The sequence below is a fragment of the Temnothorax americanus genome, unplaced genomic scaffold (assembly GCF_048541705.1).
Source record: "Temnothorax americanus isolate GAGA-0224 unplaced genomic scaffold, ASM4854170v1 Scaffold8, whole genome shotgun sequence".
NCBI classification, from domain to species: domain Eukaryota; kingdom Metazoa; phylum Arthropoda; class Insecta; order Hymenoptera; family Formicidae; genus Temnothorax; species Temnothorax americanus.
In genome coordinates this window covers 3,074,344-3,096,762 of record NW_027509802.1, presented here as the reverse complement: position 1 = coordinate 3,096,762, position 22,419 = coordinate 3,074,344, and the positions used below count along the sequence as shown (strand labels likewise).

The window sequence follows — 22,419 nt, the reverse complement described above, 5'->3', positions numbered from 1 at the left end:
TTATTATTTTTAAAAAACTGAGCAAAATATTAAATTGTTGTTTTCTTTAGAAATAATAGTCCGTAACACTTTTAGCTTCATACCTTGTATTATATACGGTTTATGAGATTAGATTAAGATGCGTAACACTACAAAAAGGCGTGATATCCGTACAAAATTACCTTTTTAAAAAAAAGGTAAAATGAGCGCCAAGTACACGCATAATAGTGTATATGTATTATGTTGTTACCCTGTTATGTTGTTACCTCGAAAAAAACAAAGTGGTAGTATTATACCTCCAAATAGCTTTATCCTGTACATACTGTTTATACAATGCGTAATATACTACAAAAAGGCGTGATATCCACACAAAATTACCTTTTTTAAAAAAAGGTAAAAAAAGGCGCCAAGTACACGTATAGTAGTGTATATGTTGTTACCTAAAAAAAAAAGAAAGTGGTAGTATTATACCTCGAAAAAACCTAAGTAACAAGTGGTAGATCTTTATATCTCGAAAAATCTCGAAAAAATCTAAGCAGTAGTATCTTTATTTCCGAAAAATTATAACCCAAGTGATACACGTCACAAAATTATGTCACCTTATCAAAAAGAAGAGTCGCGCTTCAAGTGATCTATTACAATTACAAAAAAGAAATGATATCTCTTTAAGTTAGAGCGCCAATTACAGAGAGAACATGTATATTGCCTCAAAAAATAATTGTTGCACTACATTGAAAAATCTTTACATTGTGTCAATTAGAAAAGAATGTATAATAACAATTTTATAAGATTAAAAAATTTTATTTAAATTTAACAAGGGAATACAAGATATTTAAATACAAAGTTATTTACATGTGTATTTTTTAATGGCCACAAAGAGTTACAGAAGTAACAGTACAAAATAAAAATATTTTATTAAAATACATAAATTTTTCTTGTAAAAAAACTTGGCGCTGCTAGACCTCAAAATTTTAAATAAATAAATAAACTTATTCTATACTTAATTATAAGCCGCATTATCCGCCGTCCGCGTAGTCACGCACACCCATATCACTCACTCCCACATCCACGCTGATAATCATTTAATATTACTCCCATTGTATTCTTCTCTGAATTATTTTTATTTATTGTTGTCCTTATTTATTTAAAAGGTCTAGCAGCGCCAAGTTTTTTTACAAGAAAAATTTATGTATTTTAATAAAATATTTTTATTTTGTACTGTAGATCTAACGATAAGAATACAATCGTCTTTTTGAATGTCGCAAATGTCGCGGATATATCTATTTCGGAACGCGAGAAATTTCAAATTATCCGCGCGGAAGATCAAGCACCTCCGCCATATTGATGACGTTTTCACCTATCATTTTTCCAGAACGCGCGCAAACGCGACGGCGAGCGGACAGCGGACACGCGGATGGCCTGTCTCAGGTTTCTCTCTGACAGGGACAGGGGCTTTCGACTTCGACTTTCGACACGGTACCGGTACGGTCCGACGAAAAAGGCGTGAGTCGAGGAGCGAGGGCCGCAGACACAGACAAACTCCCGGACACTGGACACTGGACAGCCGCACGCAGCGGTTCGCCACGCCGTTTACGCGAGTCACGACTCCGGCGCGCTGGGAGGATCGGGCGGATACGCCGGATCCCGCGAGAGCGGAGATATGAGATATCGGATGGACACCGTGTGCGAGTGAAACGCGTTTTTCGGCGCTAACCTCGACGCGTGGACGGGACGCGACCGCGGGCGACGTAGAATGTGACCCCGTCGAAAGTGCTCCTCGTCAATATTACTCCGGTTCGCGATGTTTTCGATCCGGTTGACGGAAAAACGGAGGAGACCGCGAGGTCGCGTAGATTGCCAACGGCATCGCGATACGCTCTGATAAAATCCCCGGTCTTAATCTCGATGTCGGTTTCTAGTGTCGCAGGTATTATTAATGTAATACACGATTTGTGTATTTTTATAGTTTATTCCTCTTAGATTAAAGTGTTGCGAGAAATTCTGCTTTGATGAAAAAAGAACTGTTTTGTTTTGATGCAAAATGAATTGATAAGTGGAACTCATTTCATGAATTTACTCTCTAACGTTTATGTAATGTCGCTTGCAGAAATCTGAGAAAATGCTAGATGGAAGTATTCAGTACTTGTTAGACAGATGAACATGGTGGGGAATACTTACGAGGGAGTACTTCCGTTGTACAATGGAGCTGGGAGGGAGATGTGCCAATGGTTGGCGCATATCAAGTTGTCAAGAATAATAATTTTGACGTCTGTGGTCTTATTTATCGTGCCATTATTTACACATTATTATTTATCCAAGGTATAATTAAAGAAGAAAGCAAATACAAGCTTTTTTAACGATTATTAATCTACGCTTTGCTTTAACTTTGAGATTATACCCTTTCAGGTAGAATCTGACACGCCAGATAGGGATATGTATAGAACGTTTTCAACCCTGGAAGCTTTTGAAGATTTCACATCTATGAAAGCGTCACAGCTGAAGATGAGAATAGAGGAAATGTTCCGCATAAAAATTTCGGTGAGTAACGAGTTGAGAGACCTGAGCGCTAAGAGGCAAAGACTTCAGGGCGAAGTTAATAGCTTGACGCAGAAGATAGACGAGCTAAAGCAGGAGTTGCTGCATCAGCAAACGGATCTTGACAGATTAAAGATAAGTGTGGAGCAAGCACAGGTGGCGCGGAAAGAGGCGGTGGAGAGAAACACACCTGAATTGGCACCACCTAAGAGAATATTGATTAACACCCTGCCAGTTACATTACCCAGCACAGATCCGCGATCATGCGGAATGCATAATTGTTTCGATCACAGCCGATGTGCATTGACGAGCGGCTTTCCCGTATACTTGTATGATCCAGATCAATTCTCGGTAGTTAATCCAGGGTGGGATGTGGATGGTTTTTTAAAAACGACTATTAAACAAACACTAGGTATGTATTAAAGATATATAAATAAACTATATTATTACATATATTGAAATAAATAATATTGCAATTAAAGACGTTTTTGCTTTACGAGATATTTTTCTATGGTAATTTGTTGTATTGATTGTAGGATATAATCCACATCTTGCTAGGAATCCAGCAGAGGCATGCGTTTACATAGTCTTAGTTGGTGAAGCGTTAAGCCTCCAACAAAAGAATGATCAACGTTATGATAAACCTTTAGATATAAAAAAATTACACGCACTTCCCTATTGGGGTGGAGATGGTAGAAATCACATATTACTAAATCTTGCACGTAGAGATTTATCTGCGGATTCTGGAAATATCTTCGGTAATCTGGATATTGGCAGAGCGATAGTAATACAGTCCACGTTTTATAGAAATCAATTTCGCGATGGTTTTGATTTAATTGTTCCACCAATTCTGGGACCACCTGGCGGAGATGTTTGGCAAGAATGTGCACAAATGTTACCGGCGAGAAGAAAATATTTGCTGTCGTTCCAAGGAGAAATGAGAACTTTTATAGGCACGCCGATGACGTATCAAGTTGACGATGCCGATATAGATCTGGAAAAATTAATAATCGATGATAACAATATAGACACATTTATTATCCAACATTTAAAAGATATGAGCAACGGAATAACTCTGGACAAATTTTTCATTCAATTTGAATGTATACCGGCTTCCGTGGAGAGTAAGCCTGCGGAAACTCTTGACTGGTCTCTTTGCGGAACTGATTCTTCCAGAAGAGCTATATTAAAGGAATCAACATTTGCATTGATCTTAGCTCCCAGTAATGCTACATTATTGACTACTTCGTTTATGCAAGCAAGATTGTACGAAGCATTACGAGCTGGGTCAATACCAGTTATTCTCGGTGGTGATCAGATTGTGCTTAGTTATAACGAAGTTATTGCTTGGAGGAGAGCAGTTATTTTCCTACCTAAAGTAATTTTTCTAGTAATATATTATCGAATTTCTTTTTCACTATTGAAATAGAGCTAACAAAAATGTAACTTTAGGCCAGAGTGACCGAAATGCACTTTTTATTGCGTGCTGTTCCTGACAACGATCTTTTGACTATGCGGAGACAAGGTAGATTAATGTGGGAGCGTTATATGAGTACTGCTCAAGGTGTAGCGGATACGACCATAGCAGTAGTCAGAGACAGACTTGGTATACCTCCATTACCAGCGCCTCAAACACCCAGTCCTAGTGTTTTTAATGAAAGTTTTGTGGTATGTATTTTAATGTGATATGCTTTTTTTATGTTAAAGCATGTAGTATATATTTTAACATAAAGAACAAAATTAATTTTATAATTTATATTACCTTTTATTTTAAAGCCTTTAAAATCGGATACCATCATCTCTGAACCTGAAGCTGAAGAAAGTTTGGGTCCTTTAGAACCGCCATACCCATCTCCTGCTTTTAAAAGAAATTATACAATACTATTAATCCAAGGTCATGAAATTTGGAATGATTGGATGGATCCATTTAATTTATATCCGCAATTACCTTTTGATACTGTTCTTCCCAGCGATGCCAAATTTCTTGGTAAAATCATTTGTTCAGAGATTATTGTTACATGAGACTTATGTTATATTTAATCTTATATTATATTTATTCTTTTATAGGTTCAGAGGTGGGTTTTCGACCCATCGGTAAAGGTGCTGGAGGTGCTGGAAAAGAGTTTAGTGAGTCATTAGGAGGAAACTATCCAAGAGAACAATTTACAATTGTCATGTTAACCTATGAGAGGGAACAGGTTCTTATAAATTCACTGGCACGTCTTTACGGCTTGCCTTATCTGAACAAAGTACTTGTAGTGTGGAACAGTCCGAAACCACCTGTAGAAGATCTCAAGTGGCCTGATATCGGCGTTCCTATACACGTAATTTTAATTTATTATTCTATAAAATCTGCATCTGTTTTCTCAAAGATCACATTAAAATTATACTTTTCAAATACATCTGAACAGGTTATAAAAGCTCCAAGAAATAGTTTGAATAATAGATTCCTTCCATTTGACGCAATTGAGACAGAAGCTGTCCTTTCTATTGACGATGATGCTCATTTGAGACACGATGAAATCATGTTTGGTTTTAGGTAATCTGACTTTTCACAATCTTTTCATTCCACATAACTTTTGTTATTTATTATACATACGTCTTCAGAGTGTGGAGGGAACATCGAGATCGTGTAGTTGGATTTCCTGGTCGCTTTCATGCATGGGACCAGAATTATCATAACGCTTGGAATTACAATTCTAATTATTCGTGCGAACTATCCATGGTTTTAACTGGAGCTGCTTTCATCCACAAACATTATACATATCTATACACGCATTGGCTACCACAGGCTATACGTGATAAAGTTGACGAATACATGAACTGTGAAGACATTGCGATGAATTTTTTAATATCGCATCTTACAAGAAAACCACCAGTTAAAGTAAGACATTTAATATATTTTTATAAAGATGATGATCATTTTACAATATATATATATATATATATATATATATATATATATATATATATATATGTTCCTTTTACTCCTGAGTGGAGCATAGGGCCTCCAGGAAACCGTTCCAGCGTTCCCTGTCTTGGGCTAAGTGTTTGACTTGGTTCCAGGATTTTTCCCAGAACTTTCTGTTTCCTTCAACATGGTAATCCTCCAGGTGCTTGCCGGTCTTCCTCTCTTCCTTGAGCCTTGTGGGTTCCACTCCAGTGCCTGCCTAACGATGTTGTTTTGGTCTCTTCTCAGGACGTGCCCGATCCATTTCCATTTCCTCAGCCTGATTGTATAGCTGATCCTCTGCTGGCCAGCCCTTCTTAATACCTCATCGGTTATTTCACATTACTCTATCACAATTATAAATTATAAATGTTTTGTCTCTTGATTCAGCTTTATAAATATTTTACAATTACGTAATATTTCTGTTTGCATTCTAATTATACAATTAAACTTCAAAAATTTATATATGTATTAATATGCAATTCCATGACATTAAAATACTTGTTTCTACATTAGGTAACATCACGTTGGACATTCAGATGTCCAGGTTGTCCAGTTTCACTTTCAGAAGATGATACCCATTTTCAGGAGAGACATAAATGTATCAATTTCTTTTCACAGGTAAAATATTCTAATTGCTAATTGCTTTTACGTTTTGCTTTATTACATTTATCTAAATGATTCTAACATAATTATTATTATTATTTAAGTAAATTTATAAATTTTACTTAACATAATAATTGGTTTTAGGTGTTCGGTTATATGCCTCTATTGAATACACAATATCGGGCTGATTCGATATTATTTAAAACACGAATACCACATGACAAACAAAAATGTTTCAAGTTTATATGAAAAGGAAATACATTTGAATTTTTGTGTAGATATTATGTAGAATAAGATTTGTACAACTTTGATACAAATTTACGCAGTTTACAATTTATGCAGTCCACAATTTAAAAACTAGGGAGAATATTTTACAGAATATGTATAGGAAATATAAGGTATAGTAAGAAATTTAATTATAACAAGTCAAAATGTCATTAAATTGGTAAAGTGCAATAATAACGATTATGAAAAAAGTAGATAAATATTACATGTTATTAATCTTTTTTTTTGTAAGACACTTAATGAGAGATGATGATTACAAATAATCAAAATTATTCTGTGTAATATTAGATAAAGTGCATATGCAATTGTAAAAATAATTCTTGCTGTTTTTTAAACTAAAATCGACATTTAACAACAAAACATTTAACGTTTTAGAAGAACGGACATTTTTGTTTTATTAAATTCATGTACTATACATATATATTAATATAGTAGTGTACTACATATTAATATATATGTATAAGTGCACTAAAATATAATTTATTTTAATATACTATATCTATATAATATAGCATATTAATAAATTACTGCCTATTAGAATTATAATAGTGTACACATTTTGAAAAACGGTATAATTTTTTAACAAATTATATATAATGTTCTTATAATTAAATTCAGTACAATGATTATATATTATTATGTTAACAATTATTTATCTTTATATAATTAAGGTTATATAGTTAAGATTTTTTACAATTAGAGGTCATTATTAAAGACTGAAAAAACAAAATATAATTTGTCCTAAAAATATTACACTAATTGTCTTATTGGTTAATGTCAATTTTTATTACGTATACATATTTGAGTTGTTCAAATTACGCAAAGGTCGCTCGTACATTTTAATGAATCTCTATATTTCTTTATGTAAAAACTGTGAATCTCTTTTTTTTTAATAATCGGCTGCTTTACAATTGGACAGAAACATCACGTTACAGATATTTGTATAACGTAATAACAGATGATGTATAAATTGTACATAACAGTTTTTTATTTTATTTTATTTATATTTTTTAACTTTTCTCTCTCTCTCTCTCTCTCTCTCTCTCTCTCTTTCTCTCTCTCCTCATTTTTTATTTTCAGAATACTAACGTATAAAATATGAAATTATAGATCCATTTACACACATATATATAACAGATTAATTTAATATAATAATTTTTTTTATGTTTTAATTTATTAGAAAACGATCATATTTTTTATACTTAGGAAACGATTATCTATGTAAAAAACGATTAGAGTTTTAAGTTATTTTTATAATCATTTTGTCAGGCCATATTCTGAAACTACATATGTTATTTGATAGACATTAAGTTATTTGATATAGTCTGATGGTATAATTAAATACGATATGTTTTTTTATAGATTATACATAGTTGATAGATTAAAATTTATCTTATATATGTATAATCGTATGAGATTGATAACGATGTTATATTTCATGAAGAATGTTGGATAGGAATATATAGATAGTAAGTAGACAATATCTTTGAGATTAAAACTTTCCTGTTCTTGATGCATCAACATTTTCAAAATCCTATCTCAGGTCCGAACAAAATTCAAGTTGCACTGCGACAAGTACTCGTTTTTTGTACCATAAAAAAAATCAATTATAAGAAAAATCAAATCTTAAAACTTGTTTTTTTTTTTTTTTTAGGTTTCTATGTATTGTATTTACATCTTTAATATGTTATATTATATCTCTCTTTATGTGTAATAGTCATTATATAATTATACTCTATTATTATTATTATTATTATATATATTTTATATGTAATTGACATGTGCCAAATTTTTAATAATTGTGTTTATAATGTAATTAAATAAGAGTTTTAGATATATCGCTAAAAGCACAAATTTGTAACTATATCTGGTATATATCAAATATTTCTAAGAAATTTATTAATTATTGTGTATAATATCGTCAACGAATAGAACATTTAGTAAACGTATCTAAGTGACGTAACGAATTCTGTACAGCAAATTAACAATGTGAAAAATTGTTCTGTACATGCTGTGTGTTGTAATTTTGTACATTACGGCGTACAAATCTATATTGGATGTACATCTTAAATTATCTATTTGCGTGATACGAGTATCTGGTTAAGTATTTTACAAATGAAGGAACATGTCATTTATTCGACAGGTAAATTAATGATTGAACATATAAATGAAAGAGCTACAAAAATATGATAAAAATAAAAAATGAAAATACATCTCACTTTGCGCAATTTATTTTACTTTAATTATGCTTTTAACATTTGCTATTCTATTTTTAACCTTATGCAGACATTGTGTCTGACGTACAGTAGTAAACGCTGGCAGTAGTTGTCGTATATGTATAGTCAGACGTATCGGTATCAGTACCGCGCTGCGTATGGCTAAATGTAGCGTACCGCGGGCTTGTATCGAACAACTGCGTTAAATCATATCAGCATACTAGGATCAACAATGATTCTAACATAACGTTATATAATTATAATTCATGCATCGCAACGCATATGCAATAAATACTTAAATATAACGAATCGCGCATTAATTACGCATTGCGGATAAAGCAAGCGTACAATCGGTCACGACGACGCCGAGAATAAAAGATCGGTCTCTTTCAGTTATTTGACTTTGTATTTTGACTATACAGCGATATGTACGTTATACTCGTTAAGATCGTTCTAATTGAAGAAAGAGTTTATTAACTACGACATAATTAGATCGAACTCTAATTTTAGAAAGACAAGCACCGTTAGTAGCTTTTTCGCGATATTTTGACTGCTCGCTCGAAGTTCGCTCGTATACTAGCGTTTCATCGAAGAGGGGAAAGAAAGGAGTTTTCGACGTAGATCTCTCATATATAGCCACGTGACGTGGTGATATACGAAACTTTGGCAATGTTGAGGGAATGGGGCGGTCGACCGGCCGGACGGTCCTGCCCGATGACGCACCATCAAAAGTTTCTTCCATCGGCATCAGAAGTCGCACTTCAGCATCCGTCGCGTATGCCGCAGTCTTTGTTCGCGCTCCATTTTTTCGACAAAAGTCGGAAATCACACGTAGCGTCAAGCACGTTCTTTCATTAATTCTCCTTAGATTTTTATCGCTATAACGACGAGATTACGCAACAACGCGACGCAGATATAAGAGGTCGACGCGCGCTCGTCGTTGCAGGTTTGGCTTTCTCTCGTGGCCGCCGAAAAAAACTCCACGGAAGCACAGCGGAGTGAAACATCTCTCGAAGCTAATCCCAACTTTGGGGCTTTTAGCTTTGAGTCTATTTCAAATACAGCGCCACGTGGTCGCGATCAAAGCTCGCGCCAGATTGGTCCGCTCGGCGATCAATACGGTATTTTCCGCGACGTAAGTCGCGTCCCGCCTGCCCATTGGTCGAAACGTACGCCGCAATCCCATTATTTATTAAGTTCGCGCGAAAATGCGATATTTCGTCAGGCACCATTTGTCACCCGGGCCGGGCGATTGTGGGACGGCTATCGCGATCGACGTGGCGGAGATTTATTGGATTTATTACGATTGCACGAAAACCAGAGCGAAACGCTGCTCGAACGACCTCCGCGCTTCCAAGTGTCTTTCTACTTTCCTCCTCTCTTCGGCATTACTCGGCGTCACTCGTCAGTTTCGCGTCACATACCTGAAAAACCCCATGTCCCTTTCGTATTCTCTGGAGAATCTGAGCTCAAACTTTGCTCAATGAGAATATTAGAAGGTTGGTTACTTGAGCACGCGTTCTTCATTTCCAAAATTAAATATTTCGTTGAAAACATTTTGAAGCTTTACACAGAAATATAACTTACTTAAAAAATAAAATAAAAAATAAAGTTCTTCTATATACGTCCTTACGTATGCAATTTACACTCTAAAATAAACTTAGCGCAAGAGTTCTTGGATCTTTAAGGACGAAAAAAATTGACAGCGAAACAATCATCATATTTCTCGTTGTGCAACTCTTATTAACAAACCTATACTCAAAGAATTAAAGAAAGCGCGCGTAATATCGGAGCCACCCCATATATCGCTACGGACGAGGGGGAATAGGAGGGATGGAGGAGTAAAGCTCGGTTCGCGCAACTGCGGTCGCACACACGAGTGTGATGTGTGATAAGGCAGCCCTCCCTCGGTGCTCGGTGGCCTCGGATAGAGGTCTCTCGGCGAGCGATACGTGCATCGACGTGCAACCAGCGAAGGGCCAAGGGCCACTCGCGAGGAACGCGAGGAGCACGCGCCTCGACGTCGACGTGACGGTCCCGACGGGAAGTCGATTCGCGACCGGAAATTAGCCCCGTTCGCGTCCCACCCATCCCGTTCCGCGGTAGTCGCGAGGGAAGGGTCGCGGGAAGTGAGCACGGTGAGCGCACTGAGCAGATAGCGTGCGAGAGTCGAGACATATACGGGAAAGGAGAAGGGAAGGAAGAAGGAGGGAGCGAGAGAGAGAACGGGAGAAGCAGTCGGGTGGTGCGCGGTGGAGGGTGGAGGACGGAGAGAAAAAGAGCGAGAGAGAAAGAGAGAGGGAGAGCGGTGAGCGGTACCGAGCGCGAGCGCTACCCCTGCGAGCTGCGAGTCGACGTCGACGTGGCCGCGAGACACCGTCGTCGCGGGTGGGCGCGCGGAGAGCGGAAAAGGGTGTAGAAGAGGAGAATAAACGCACTCGCCGGCCCTCGCGGGTCGCATTCCGGATTCCGGCGTCGCATCGAGGAGGGGCGAAAGGGCACTGCCGCGCGCGCGGAAGTGAAACTCGTCGGCGAGGTGAGCCGGCGGCGGCGGCGGCAGCGCAGCGCAGCGCAACCAGCGAGGCGGCCGCGAGTGCGCAGGCACCTGGCGCTGGCTCTCCCTCGCTTACACCGTGCGACCCGTGCGTGACAGACGCAAAGTTCCTCGCGGCTCGACGCGGGACGCGGAGCGCACCAAGAGAGTGCTGTGTGCCGGAGGGGGGTGTACGCGTGGAATCTCGAGCCGAGAGAGGGACGAGATGTGAGTCTGTGAGTTTAATTCCGCGACGACCACGCAGCGGCCGCATCTACGAGGGCGTTCTCGCGTTGGCAGCGACGACGACGACGGCGAGGACGATAACGAGCGCGACGTCAGCGACGGCACCGCGGCCCCGACGACGACGACGATAGAGCAGCGCCGTAACTCCTCGGCGCGACGGACAACCCTCGAGCCCCTTCAGCCTTCAGCCCTTCGCGTTCGCGTCGCGACAGTACGACAGTAGTCATCAGCTGGGGAAACGGTTATCGTGGGTGTGTAATTGTCCGCTCGGGGACGATCGACTGCGTGGGCGTCGCGGCGGCCGTTAGAGGCGCGCCGAGAAGCGCGAGCGCCATTGTCGTGTCGGCTGCCACGTGAATCGCGACTCGCGAGTGAACTTGTTCTCTCCGGGGGGATCGAGGGATCGGTGATCGGTGTCCGCCCGTCCGTCGAATGGACGAGTTCCGTCACTCGTCGAGCATGTCCCTCCCGGGCACGGCAGGATCCAGTTAACGAAACGCAATATATCCCGCAGATCCGACGGTTGGGATGACGCATCGCCTCGTCCGCGTCGCAGGGTCCGGAGGATAACGAAGCGGTAGCGGTAATCCCGACAGATGCGAAGGGGCTACGGGCTACGGTGCTACGGCGGCGGCAGCAGCAGCAGCAGCAGCAGCAGCGGTAACCGCTGGTAACGGCGGCGGTGTTCGGCCGCGCGAAGACCGTGCCGCGAAAGTGGAGTCCTATTTATCAGCGACGGCAACCCAGTGACCCGTTTTCGTTTTCAATCGATGCGGTTCCAAAGAGTTTCGAAGGATCGGAGGGACAGAAGGGCGCAGCCATTATCTAGCAAGCGGAGTCCAACCGACGTCGTCGCGCACCGTCCCGCGGGCGAAATCGCGCGCGTTGGTTAGGGTCGCGCGATTCGAGTGCCGCTGCTCCGTACCGATTAGCCGATTTCGCCTCGGTGTGGGGTGGCGGGCAACGGTGCAACGGGCAAGAGCGAAGAGCCCGTCGAGATCGAGGATCCGAGGATATCACCTCCGGTGAGATCCATCGCGTATCGTCCGATGGTGCATTCGGGCAGCGCAGCGCGTGAGCCCGGGCTGCAAGAGAGAATGCGAGAGCCTCCTCGCAGCCTGTGAACATGATTTGTCATACACATGCGACGGGCGGTAATCGTACGACGAGAGACACCGACGACGACGACGACGACGACGACGACGACGACGACGACGACGACGACGAAGAGGAGGAGGACGACGACGACGACGATCCCCGACTCCGCGGCCATGCCACGAGCACGCTGTGCGCTCGCATGAGACCAGCCCGACTACTGCCCGATTGCCCTCCCACGCATCAGCAGCAACAACAACGGCAACAACAGCGACAGCAGCAGCAGCAGCAACGGCAAAGGCTGCGGCAGGGAAAAGAGTCCGTATCACGCCAGACATCGACCGGCGCAAAATCTAAGGACGTCTACCGCCTTCCCTTATCGTTATCCCGTGCGAAGGAGGCCACCCCGAAGTCATCGACCACGACCACGGAGGAGGTCCCGCGTCCCGATTGGCACGACCTGCGAGTGCAACGTATCGCGAGTGCCGAGCCGACGACGACGACGACGACGACGACGACGGCGGCGACGACGACGACGACGGTGCGACCGTCGACGCGACGACAACGACAACGACGACGACGACGTAACCCCGGTGCGCTCGCGTTCCCGCGTCGGTGCGGTGCGGTGGTGCGGTCAACGGGTGTCGGATGACTTCCCCAGGACGACAGACGTGCTTCGTAGTCGTAGAAGGTTATTATACATTGTCCCGACCGTTATATCCCGCAACGAGAGCTGTCGTGGAAGAGGCGCGTCTTGGGTGCGGCCCGATCGGAGCAACGGTAACGTCCCGTCGACGTCGACGTCGTCGGCGGTGCGCCGGCCTGCTGCCTACCCGCGTCATACCCACGCCGCATACCCGGTGCACCCGCGTACATCGTCGCCACCACCACCGTGATGGCGGAGCTACCTCAGCCCGACATGTCGCACCTCACCCCCGAGGAGAGGCGCATCATAGAGGGTGTTTTAATGCGCCAAAAGGAGGAGGAGGAACAGGATCATGAGATTATGAGGTAGGCGACCATGCTCTCCCGTACGTGTACTTTTTCGATAATTTTGCTTGAATCGCGCGTGGACGCGTGGACATTTTTGCGAGCCTCTTATCGAAGAGATTTTAATAAAAACAATAACGCAAACGATTTTACGTATACGATACGTTTGTTTATAATTTAGACAGTAGCTTCAAGAAATAAAACTGTAGTAGTCATTGTGATATAAATAATATCGCGTTTCAAAATATGCGGCACAATATGCAATATATGTTGTATGCAAACAAAAAAATGAAAAATATGTAAAGACTTGTCGAGACGAGTTAATTGACAAAATATAATCTCACGATGTGAAACAGCTAAAAAAATAGTATAATATAATTTTATTCATCCAGTAACGTTCAATAATTGATTATATAATTTTATTCATTTAGAAACATTCAATAATTTGCATCTAAGAGAAAATGATAGAAAATCGATGAAGCGATCGATTAATATGTACGACAAATAATTATATTATTTATCGAATATACGAAATATATACGTGAATGGCGATGTGGCAGTAGTTAACATCGTTTTTTTCCACTTACGTTGTTAAAATAACGAGCTCGAAATATCATTGTAAACGATACTGAAAACTTTTTTGCTCTCTCTCCAATGACGGTCGTGCAGTATCGAATCTTAAAGCGCGAATATACGTTGGGATTTTTTTTTTATCGCGTCGTAGCGTGGCTCGCGCGATAACTGGAAACTATCGATGAAGTATCGTTTCACAAGCGGGACGCGCGAGCTTTCACACGGGTATTTAGGATTCTCTATTGCACCGGATATTGTCAAGCTGGTCAAATGCCCGTAATAACGTTCACGTACCGCGATGCGTGTGGCCGGTATTGTCCGTCGCGCTTTCGGTAATTGTGGACCATTTTTATTCCCGACTGCCGCAAATATAACCGTGAAACTGCATAGCATCGGATGAAAACTATTGAGAGTATCGACGTTTCGTTCAACGCTTAAGCGCCGGATGTACGTAAATACTTCTGCGATTTCTCGATTTACGCAAGAGATTATTTTTTCAACGTAACTTTAGGATAATTATTGGACGAAGGTTAAAACTAATCGAGAGACATCTTTGTTGACTTATCTATTCGTAATTTAATCGAATGTACTAATATCTATTCGAAGATATGCGTTATAAAGAGAGTATAATAACTTTAATTGCGATAACGGGGGGGTCTATTTTAACTCCTATTGGATCAGATGATAACCGTCAAGGTCAAGCCTCGGCTAAGTTTAAAAGTTATCGGAATTAGGGATAAAAGATATTAATGATCGGGAGCCCGGCGCAAAAGTCGGCGTATAGAGGTAGCGGCGCGAAAGTGAGATGTCGTTTAGTTGGTTTTTACCGCAATTGGCAGACGGACGAAACGACAACCGATCGATTGGATAAAGTTATTTCTTGACCGATAGGTCTGCTCCGGCTCGTTTCACCTATTTTCCCGGCTCACCTGCTCATTAGTCCTTGACCGCTTTACACCTACATCTTCCATTTGTGTATCCACGGCCCCGCACATGCTCCCGATTACCGCGTCGGCTCTCATCTCTTTTGTATCGAGCGGTCAGAAATAAAAATCGCTTATAATTGTGTCTTCGACGTCCGCAAATATTCTCGCCCTTGTGCCTTCGCAACAAGGTTTTGCGCGTCTCGGATGCGTTCCCCGTTGCGTCGTGCGATCGATTCGTCGATCACGTGGACGTATCCGACGTTACGACTGATTGCGATTATATAGTCTCGCGCGTATCGCTGATAAAAATAAGACGGCCGATCCGTGATCCGCGAGGTGATCCGCTTATCGCGAGGAGGCGACGACAGGACCGGCGACGGCGGAGTGCGTAATTGCGCGAACGCGGAGATCGGTGTTCCACCTGCGGTATAGCTAACGACAACTGTAAACGGAGAAGAGGGGAGGAGAGGAGGAGAGAGAGAGAGAGAGAGAGAGAGGGGGGGGAGGGGGCAACCAGGCGTTGCGCAGTGAACAGGTTTTATTGATAGGTCGTCGCGACCGAGCGAAAAACGGGAACGTGAGAACGAAGGGAAAGAGTAATGAGGAAAGCGTGCTGTGCCATACCGATGCGCGCGAGATCGTGTAATGTAGACGACAAGTACGTGTAGGGACGCATGTAAAATGCAAGGCGACGAGCCTTGACGTGGCGTAGTAACGAGCTGCTGCAGCTGCAGTATGGCATAGGTGTGTGCGACCGTAGCTCGTGGACGGGGTGTGAAAGCGCCTGGATTGGCACGGTAAATTCTTGGAGGGTGAAATATATACGCGTCCTCTACAGATAGGTAGCGCGTATCTGCCGGCGGCGGGGAGAGAGGGTGAAGGAGTGCAAATACCGTTGAATAACGAGACAGTCGAGACTCGACGCGAGAAAGTTAACCCTTCGTCCGCAAAGGTTTTTTTGGCACCTTTACGCCGCAAACCTGGGTCCAGATGTTTTTTTAGTGTTAAAGGGCTGCAAAAAATCTGAAAAAATTCATGAAGCTGTTTCAAAGCTTCACTTTGAAATATCAATCATAAAATTATAAACAATTTAATTTTTCCACATAATTTGTATTCAAAAGTTACAACTATAATACATTTGATTTTCGCCCGGACATAAATGACTCAGGTTTGCGGGTGAAGGGTTAAGCCGGCAATTATGTCGTTGCGTCGACTTGCCGCGGTTCGCCAGCGATTCCGATTTTAGAAAAAGTATATGTAAATGAAACTTTTTCCGAAAGAAAGATAAATCATCTCAGAAATGCGTGGTCGTCCCCGGGAAGAATGAATGTAGGTACATCTCGGGGAATCGGAAGTCGCTCCCTTCGTTCCATTACACGGTCACTGCATTATCGCGCATTAACGTTTCGTTGGTTTTTGTTTTATTTTATTTTATAAACGCTCGCGAGAGATGATTTACGCGATATTTGTACGACATTTGTACTGAGATATACTGCATGATATTTTCTTTCATACTGAATGCTTCCGTGATACCGGCAGATTGTTTTATAGATTATATTAAAATGGCATCATCGCGGATGTTATATTAAAATACGTTAGAATATATAAATGTAAAAGATATGAAAAGTGTGTCACATTTTATAACGCCGTTCCTTTGGCAATTTAAATTAAAACTAGAATCTCTCTTTGCTCAGAAATTAGATTAATAAGAAAACTTTTGCAATCTAAGAAAAGTTTAATAAACGAATTATATTATTACCATATATTTTTATTTTATTTTATTGATGTTGAAATCAAAATGTAGGACAGCAATAGACTGAAACTCAATTTCAGGGCACGCTGGAAGTATATATGAGAAATTTATACAAAACTACGGGGGGACGTATCTGCTGTGATACTTCATCTCTCTGGTATAAGCTTCTTTTTAGTCCTTTCATGTCGATGGGAGAGTTTCTTGCGTGTCGCGACCTTTCCACGATCGCTCCGTAACGCAGAAGTGGGAAAGTCTTGTGCGACTCTTTGTCGAGTGTGATCACCGTTGCGTGCGCGAGTCACTCGATTATCGGTAAAGTAATTAGAGAAATATAGGTATATAGATGCGGTGCAACTGTACTCCCTTTTCCCCGCCGCGTTGTAACACAACGCGCGCCGGCTTTTGTTCTATCGACAAACTCCAGGATTTGGGTTACGGTGTCAAGATGCGTGACGCGGCTGTCTCCTTTATTTGACGATCGGTCAAGGGTAAGGAGATTCAGTTTATACGTCTTCCTGGCCACGGGATCGACGCGACGCTCGTAGGTTTATCGCTATCAAAATTTTGCTCTGCGGCGCGAGTCGCGTTTAGTCAATTTTTTTTTGCGTGTCCGCGGTACGTTTCCGTTATCGGGGTGGAGCCGGCACGTCGCAGTGCCAACAACCCCCGGTCGAAGCTCGGCAGTCTGATTCGCCGTTGCGTACGTGATCCAAAATACAAATCCTAAAAATTACCGCAACATGCCGCCAAGTACTCACTTATTTCTACTTATTGCAGCTATATGGCGGTGATTGCGGCTTATATATATTTGTCAGACGAGCGTCTGACACATAGCAAATTTTATGTGCACAAATATACGTTTGAAAATTTGGTGTACTGGCAAGCGGTTTTGTTTAATCTCGTTGATCGACGTAGGGTCTTCTTTTTTGAACATAATTTCTGCCTTCAATCTCCGAATATCTAACGGAAAAAATACACATCTACTTTACACACATACACACACGCGCGAATTAGATTTTCAAGATTTGCGTGAATAAATATGAGGTAATTTTAACGGCCCTATTTTATGGCATAAACGAAAGTCGATAATTAATAAAAGCGCTCTCTCTCTCTCTCTCTCTCTCTCTCTTTCTCTCTCTCTGTCTCTCTATCTCTCCTTCCCCTTCTCTGTCTTTCTCTCTGAAAGCGGAATGAACGTACAAACGGGGAAAAAGATCGGGCAGATCTGATTCTCTAATGAATAGAACGCGGTCCTGTTTATTCGACTGCGGTCCGCGATATATTTTAAATATACTGATGTCGAGTCCATTGTACAAGCGATGTTTATTTCATCTCTTTAAGGTTCATTAATTTCACTTGCATTTTGCGAGAGATCTTCGCGTAATTAGTTGACGGAGGTACATAAAGAACAAAAGATGTGATTACGGTCGGACAGGTACGAAGTAAACGTGACCTTACATATATAGCTTCGTGTTTTTCAACGGACGATTGCGCTGCAATAACTGTCAACTATAAAGCTTATAAATTTTGTTTTTTTCCCCCTGACAATGTGACGCGCGTTGCATTCGAACGGAAAGTTGATAAATATAAATACTTTTATACCACGCTTATTTAAAGTTTATGCGATTAAAAATGAGTTGCAACAACAGTCTAAACTTGACGAGTGATGATAATTTGTCAGTAAGTGATTTTAATTATTTGCTGTATTTATAACTTATTATTTTAATTATGATATATACAAAAAGAAAAAGATTGAACGATAATTAATACCATAGTCTCATAACACTAAAAAATTATAAATAGGTGATCTAAATTCGGTTTAACAGTTTTCCTTTCTTGATTAATTTTATGGCGCATAATAAAAGAGTTTGCTTAATTAAAATTTAATTTAATTAAATATCATTGATATACAATGATATTTTGTCTAAATCTTTGTAGCAAACAATATCGATATCGATACAATCGTCGATATTGACGTTAAGTCATCCGGCAATGACGTAAACGACTCTTTAACAGAGTCGTCAGCTTGATTTCAAGCATGCAAAACACACGGCCCTAAATTGGTTTAATGAATGCGAGTTAGGAACGGGAATAGAGTCGCAACCAACGGTGACGTCGGCATCGTCACGTCGCATTTTCAGGGAGAAATTGCGACCGCTCGGAGACGTTTCTAAGGCGCGATTTACGGAGCGGAAATAAATCTAGGTGTGATTCGTTATCTTGAGGTTTGGTAGAATGTCGGAGTTCGCAAATGGCAGAATTAGGATTGACAAATTCGGCTGCCGTCCTCGCGAAATGCGGCTTCCATATCAGGGGCCGGTAATTTTCTTGGCTTTACTGGTACGAATTCAGTTGGACATTGAATACGATGGCAGTATTGTTAATTTTCCGTCGTTTATTCTGTAGACATTGATTATAATCATCCTTCTTCGTATAGATCGTCAGAAGTAATTCTACACGGAAACTAAGAAATCTTTGGACCGTTTGGCTGTTAACTAAACATTAAATCTGTTTAAAATCATATTGCAGAAGTGATAGAAATAGGATACATTTTTTAATTTAGTTGTTTTTTTCTTGATTATACTCTCCCATGTCATAAAGATTGCCGGTTTCAAATTTTCAACAACTCGTCGTCATTCAAGCCTGGACAAAAATATGAAACTAGTATGTGCTAACAAAACGTGATAGATTATATATGTACGATACATTTAACTTTCGGCTTTTTCAAATTTCGCTTTTTCTTAATAGTTGATTATTGATTTGCAGACGAAAGCAAGATGAGGTGCAGGTCCTCGAGGAAACGATACGAATGCGTTCGGAGAAACAGAAAAAGGCCGGGGTTGAGCTGAACGCCACGTGTCACATATGCCTGAAAACCAAGTTCGCCGACGGCGTCGGCCACATCTGCAACTACTGCGACATCCGATGCTGCGCACGCTGCGGCGGAAAGGTCACTTTACGGTCAAGCAAGGTAAGAGGGCACGGGCAAAAGGAGTACGCGAATAAACGGCCGGAAGAATCGCGGGGGTCAGATTGATCGAGTTGTTGCGAGTATCTGTCCCGACGCGTGCCACTTTTCTTTCGCACTCGGCATACCGTGGAGAAATAAAATCTTTTGAAGGCCTCGGCGTAAAAAGATCACACGCGGGAAATAAAAATAGAGAGATACCCATCGTCGTGTGATGCCCGGCGATCAAGTTGATATTAACGCGTCTGATGCGAATAATGTACCCTCGTCGAGCGATACAGAACATATGAGGGATATACATTTTAACGAAATAACTAAGAAGAAAAAAAGACACGTAGACCGAAAAATGTTGCTTTGCGATGCAAACGAGTGTTGCTCGAGGCAACGTCTGAAGTGTGGAAAATAAACTCATTAAGCCCGCACTGTTAGAACGAACTTTTTATAAATGATATAAATATATATTATAGAGATAAAAAAATATTGTTGTCTTGATTTTATCTTGAACTTTGGCGTAGTGCTTTTTATTTGTCTTTTTTATTTAGCTTTGTTTCTTAGCAAACAAACAGGTGAATAAGTGATAAAGTCAACGCACGAGTTTATCGAATTTTTATAAATTTCGTGATACGAACAATTTATTGATTAGTGATGTGGTGAACGACACAACTCAAAATCACAGTTGATTAAACGCGATGGATTGTATGGATACACCTACCTTTTGCACGATCTCCAGAAAGATTTGACACATATGCAGCGTACCGTTCTGCTCCGCAAATTAGCCTCGCCGTCGAAACGTTTCTTCTTTTTTTTTTTTGGTGGAATTTTTTTTCCCGTACTTCTCATAAAACCTCGACGGTCGGCGTGAATGTGAAAGCCAAGCCCCTCGTTCTCCGGTCAGACAGAAATTTCGCAATTGCCTCATTAAGCGCGCATGTATTCCGCGATGGCGGAGATAATGTAAGAAGATAACGCGTGATTTGATGGAGAAGGGGAGGGGGAATTTAGCTCGGACAGCGTTATCGAATCGCAACGAAACGAGAGGGAAACGTTGGACGGACAGTGATACGGGAGCCGCGGCAAATGTCGGGTTTTCTGATGGGAACAATTAAGAGCAGTCGCATTGTAAAAGATAATAATCGGTGAGTATGTGAGTATCGTTCGAGGACGCTTACTGCGGAATACGTCAAAACAATTGACCTTACGGTAGCGCGTCATCGTCCCCGTGCCGGTGCGTCAATTAACCCTTTATCGCGGTATAAGTACGGTATCCGTGGGCGTAAATAGCCGCCACGCGGATACTCTGCCTCTCTATTTCGTCGAGAGTCTATTTCGCCGTTTTCGACTCGCTTCTACTCGCGCAAAATTTCGATCTTCCGGATTTTCATCCGTATAGAGATGAAAGATTAACGTCCGGCGAGCGGGACGTAACCGTATGTAGTTCGGCGCGCGCGCGCGGGGCGAACGCCGGCGGGTGTGCTTTTAAAACTTTGCTATTATCCGCGCCCATCACATTCTCCGAGATCCGTACAGATTTTTGCAAACAGAAACTAACGCGCTCGTCGAATTTGCACCGTATACCGTTCTAACGCGATTATCTACTTGCGCACAAATATTATTCTTATCTCCGCATCTCGGAGTGGTTACGTTCTCGTCCTCGCGCGGTATTACAATATCGATCTACCATATTCGAATCGTAGCCTTTCCGGCGTAATCCTCGTACTAATAATATATAGAAGTAAGATATGAGATAGATTCTATTGGTTCCTCGTACGGGGGGTGTAACTATGCACTATTTATTACCGTATCGCATACGCAAGAATGTGCGATACGTTTAAGTTTAAGTATGCCGTTGGAGATATTTCACTTATAGGCGTACATAAGAGGCAGCCGCAATATATATATATGCGACTTATGCACGCGTATACGAACATAAATATAGAGATTTGAACAATTGAAATATATAATATTAGATTTCTTCCTTATTATTTTTAGCTTGGAGCACTGATTTCATCGATCACCGTGTCTTCTGGCTTTATTTAATGACCCAGTTTCGTGACAGATAATTTACGGATTTAATACCGAAATAATTACCGAAAGGAAATCTAGAGAATATTTCTGGGTATAATACGCGCGGCGCGAATCACACGTTTCGCCTGCCGTATGTGTGTGTGTGTGTGATATTTCGCGCAGGACACCTCTTTACTGCGAACATGTAATAGCTTTTATCTTTCGCGAGCGTCGCTGCATCTTTCATCTCTTTCAGCGCGGAGACAGAAAAAGCTCCATTTTTCGGATTATTAAAAGTAATCCGGGCGCTGATCAATGACGCTCACGAGCGCGCCCGCGTAAAATTTAACGGCGCTCAGGCACGGAAATGTCGGGCGCGCATAAACGTAAGCGGACACGGGGGTAGGTGGGGTGTTTTGTAGTAAATCTCCCCTCCCTCCGCCACCCCCGCCGCCGCGGGTTGCACACGTGCGCGCACGCTACGCACGCACGGCTCCGTCATGGCCGCACGCAAGTACAATGACAAACGTCATCGTGAGCGAGCGTCGTTACATCATCGATCCGCGCCCGTGGAAACGATGGGGGCGGTGGACGGGAACGGCGGGACAGGGGGATGGAAAAGAGGGTTCTTTCTTCGTTTCAAATGAGCGGGAACTGTCCTACTCCGCAATCGCGTCGCGTCGCGTTGCGTCGACCGTTTAATTGCGTTCCGTTGCGAAAACAAACGAAATTACAGAGCTATCTAAATGTCTCACTCGAA

The 22,419-nt window shown here is 41.7% G+C and overlaps 2 protein-coding genes across 17 annotated transcripts in view; both read left to right on the top strand.

Moving 5' to 3' along the window:
• The first annotated feature begins 1,341 nt into the window (after positions 1 to 1,341).
• Positions 1,342 to 8,573, top strand: LOC143907233 (exostosin-3-like). Its single transcript, XM_077423871.1, has 11 exons — positions 1,342 to 1,906; positions 2,087 to 2,298; positions 2,386 to 2,926; positions 3,051 to 3,892; positions 3,967 to 4,182; positions 4,291 to 4,501; positions 4,582 to 4,838; positions 4,926 to 5,053; positions 5,122 to 5,398; positions 5,981 to 6,085; positions 6,215 to 8,573. The coding sequence occupies exons 2-11, from the start codon at positions 2,134 to 2,136 to the stop codon at positions 6,317 to 6,319; spliced, it is 2,847 nt and encodes a 948-aa protein (XP_077279997.1). The 5' UTR covers positions 1,342 to 1,906; positions 2,087 to 2,133; the 3' UTR covers positions 6,320 to 8,573.
• Positions 8,574 to 13,320: 4,747 nt separating this feature from the next.
• Positions 13,321 to 22,419, top strand: part of Rim (Rab3 interacting molecule) — a 64,870-nt gene continuing 55,771 nt past the window's right edge. For all 16 annotated transcript variants that reach the window (XR_013259779.1, XR_013259783.1, XR_013259782.1 and 13 more), the window contains exons 1-2: positions 13,321 to 13,456; positions 19,454 to 19,658. Coding sequence is in view for 2 of the 16 variants with exons in the window: in XM_077423865.1 (XP_077279991.1) it covers positions 13,341 to 13,456; positions 19,454 to 19,658 (321 nt within the window). In the remaining 14 variants the exon portion in view is untranslated. The remainder of the gene's footprint in view (positions 13,457 to 19,453; positions 19,659 to 22,419) is intronic.

What these genes read in the sequence shown, in the direction of transcription:
- LOC143907233 (XM_077423871.1), top strand. Translation starts at nt 2,134, where the DNA reads ATGAACATGGTGGGGAATACTTACGAGGGAGTACTTCCGTTGTACAAT. An exon ending in TTTTTAATGAAAGTTTTGTG is followed by an intron (nt 4,183 to 4,290) that starts GTATGTATTTTA and finishes TTTATTTTAAAG; the next exon opens with CCTTTAAAATCGGATACCAT. An exon ending in GTATCAATTTCTTTTCACAG is followed by an intron (nt 6,086 to 6,214) that starts GTAAAATATTCT and finishes AATTGGTTTTAG; the next exon opens with GTGTTCGGTTATATGCCTCT.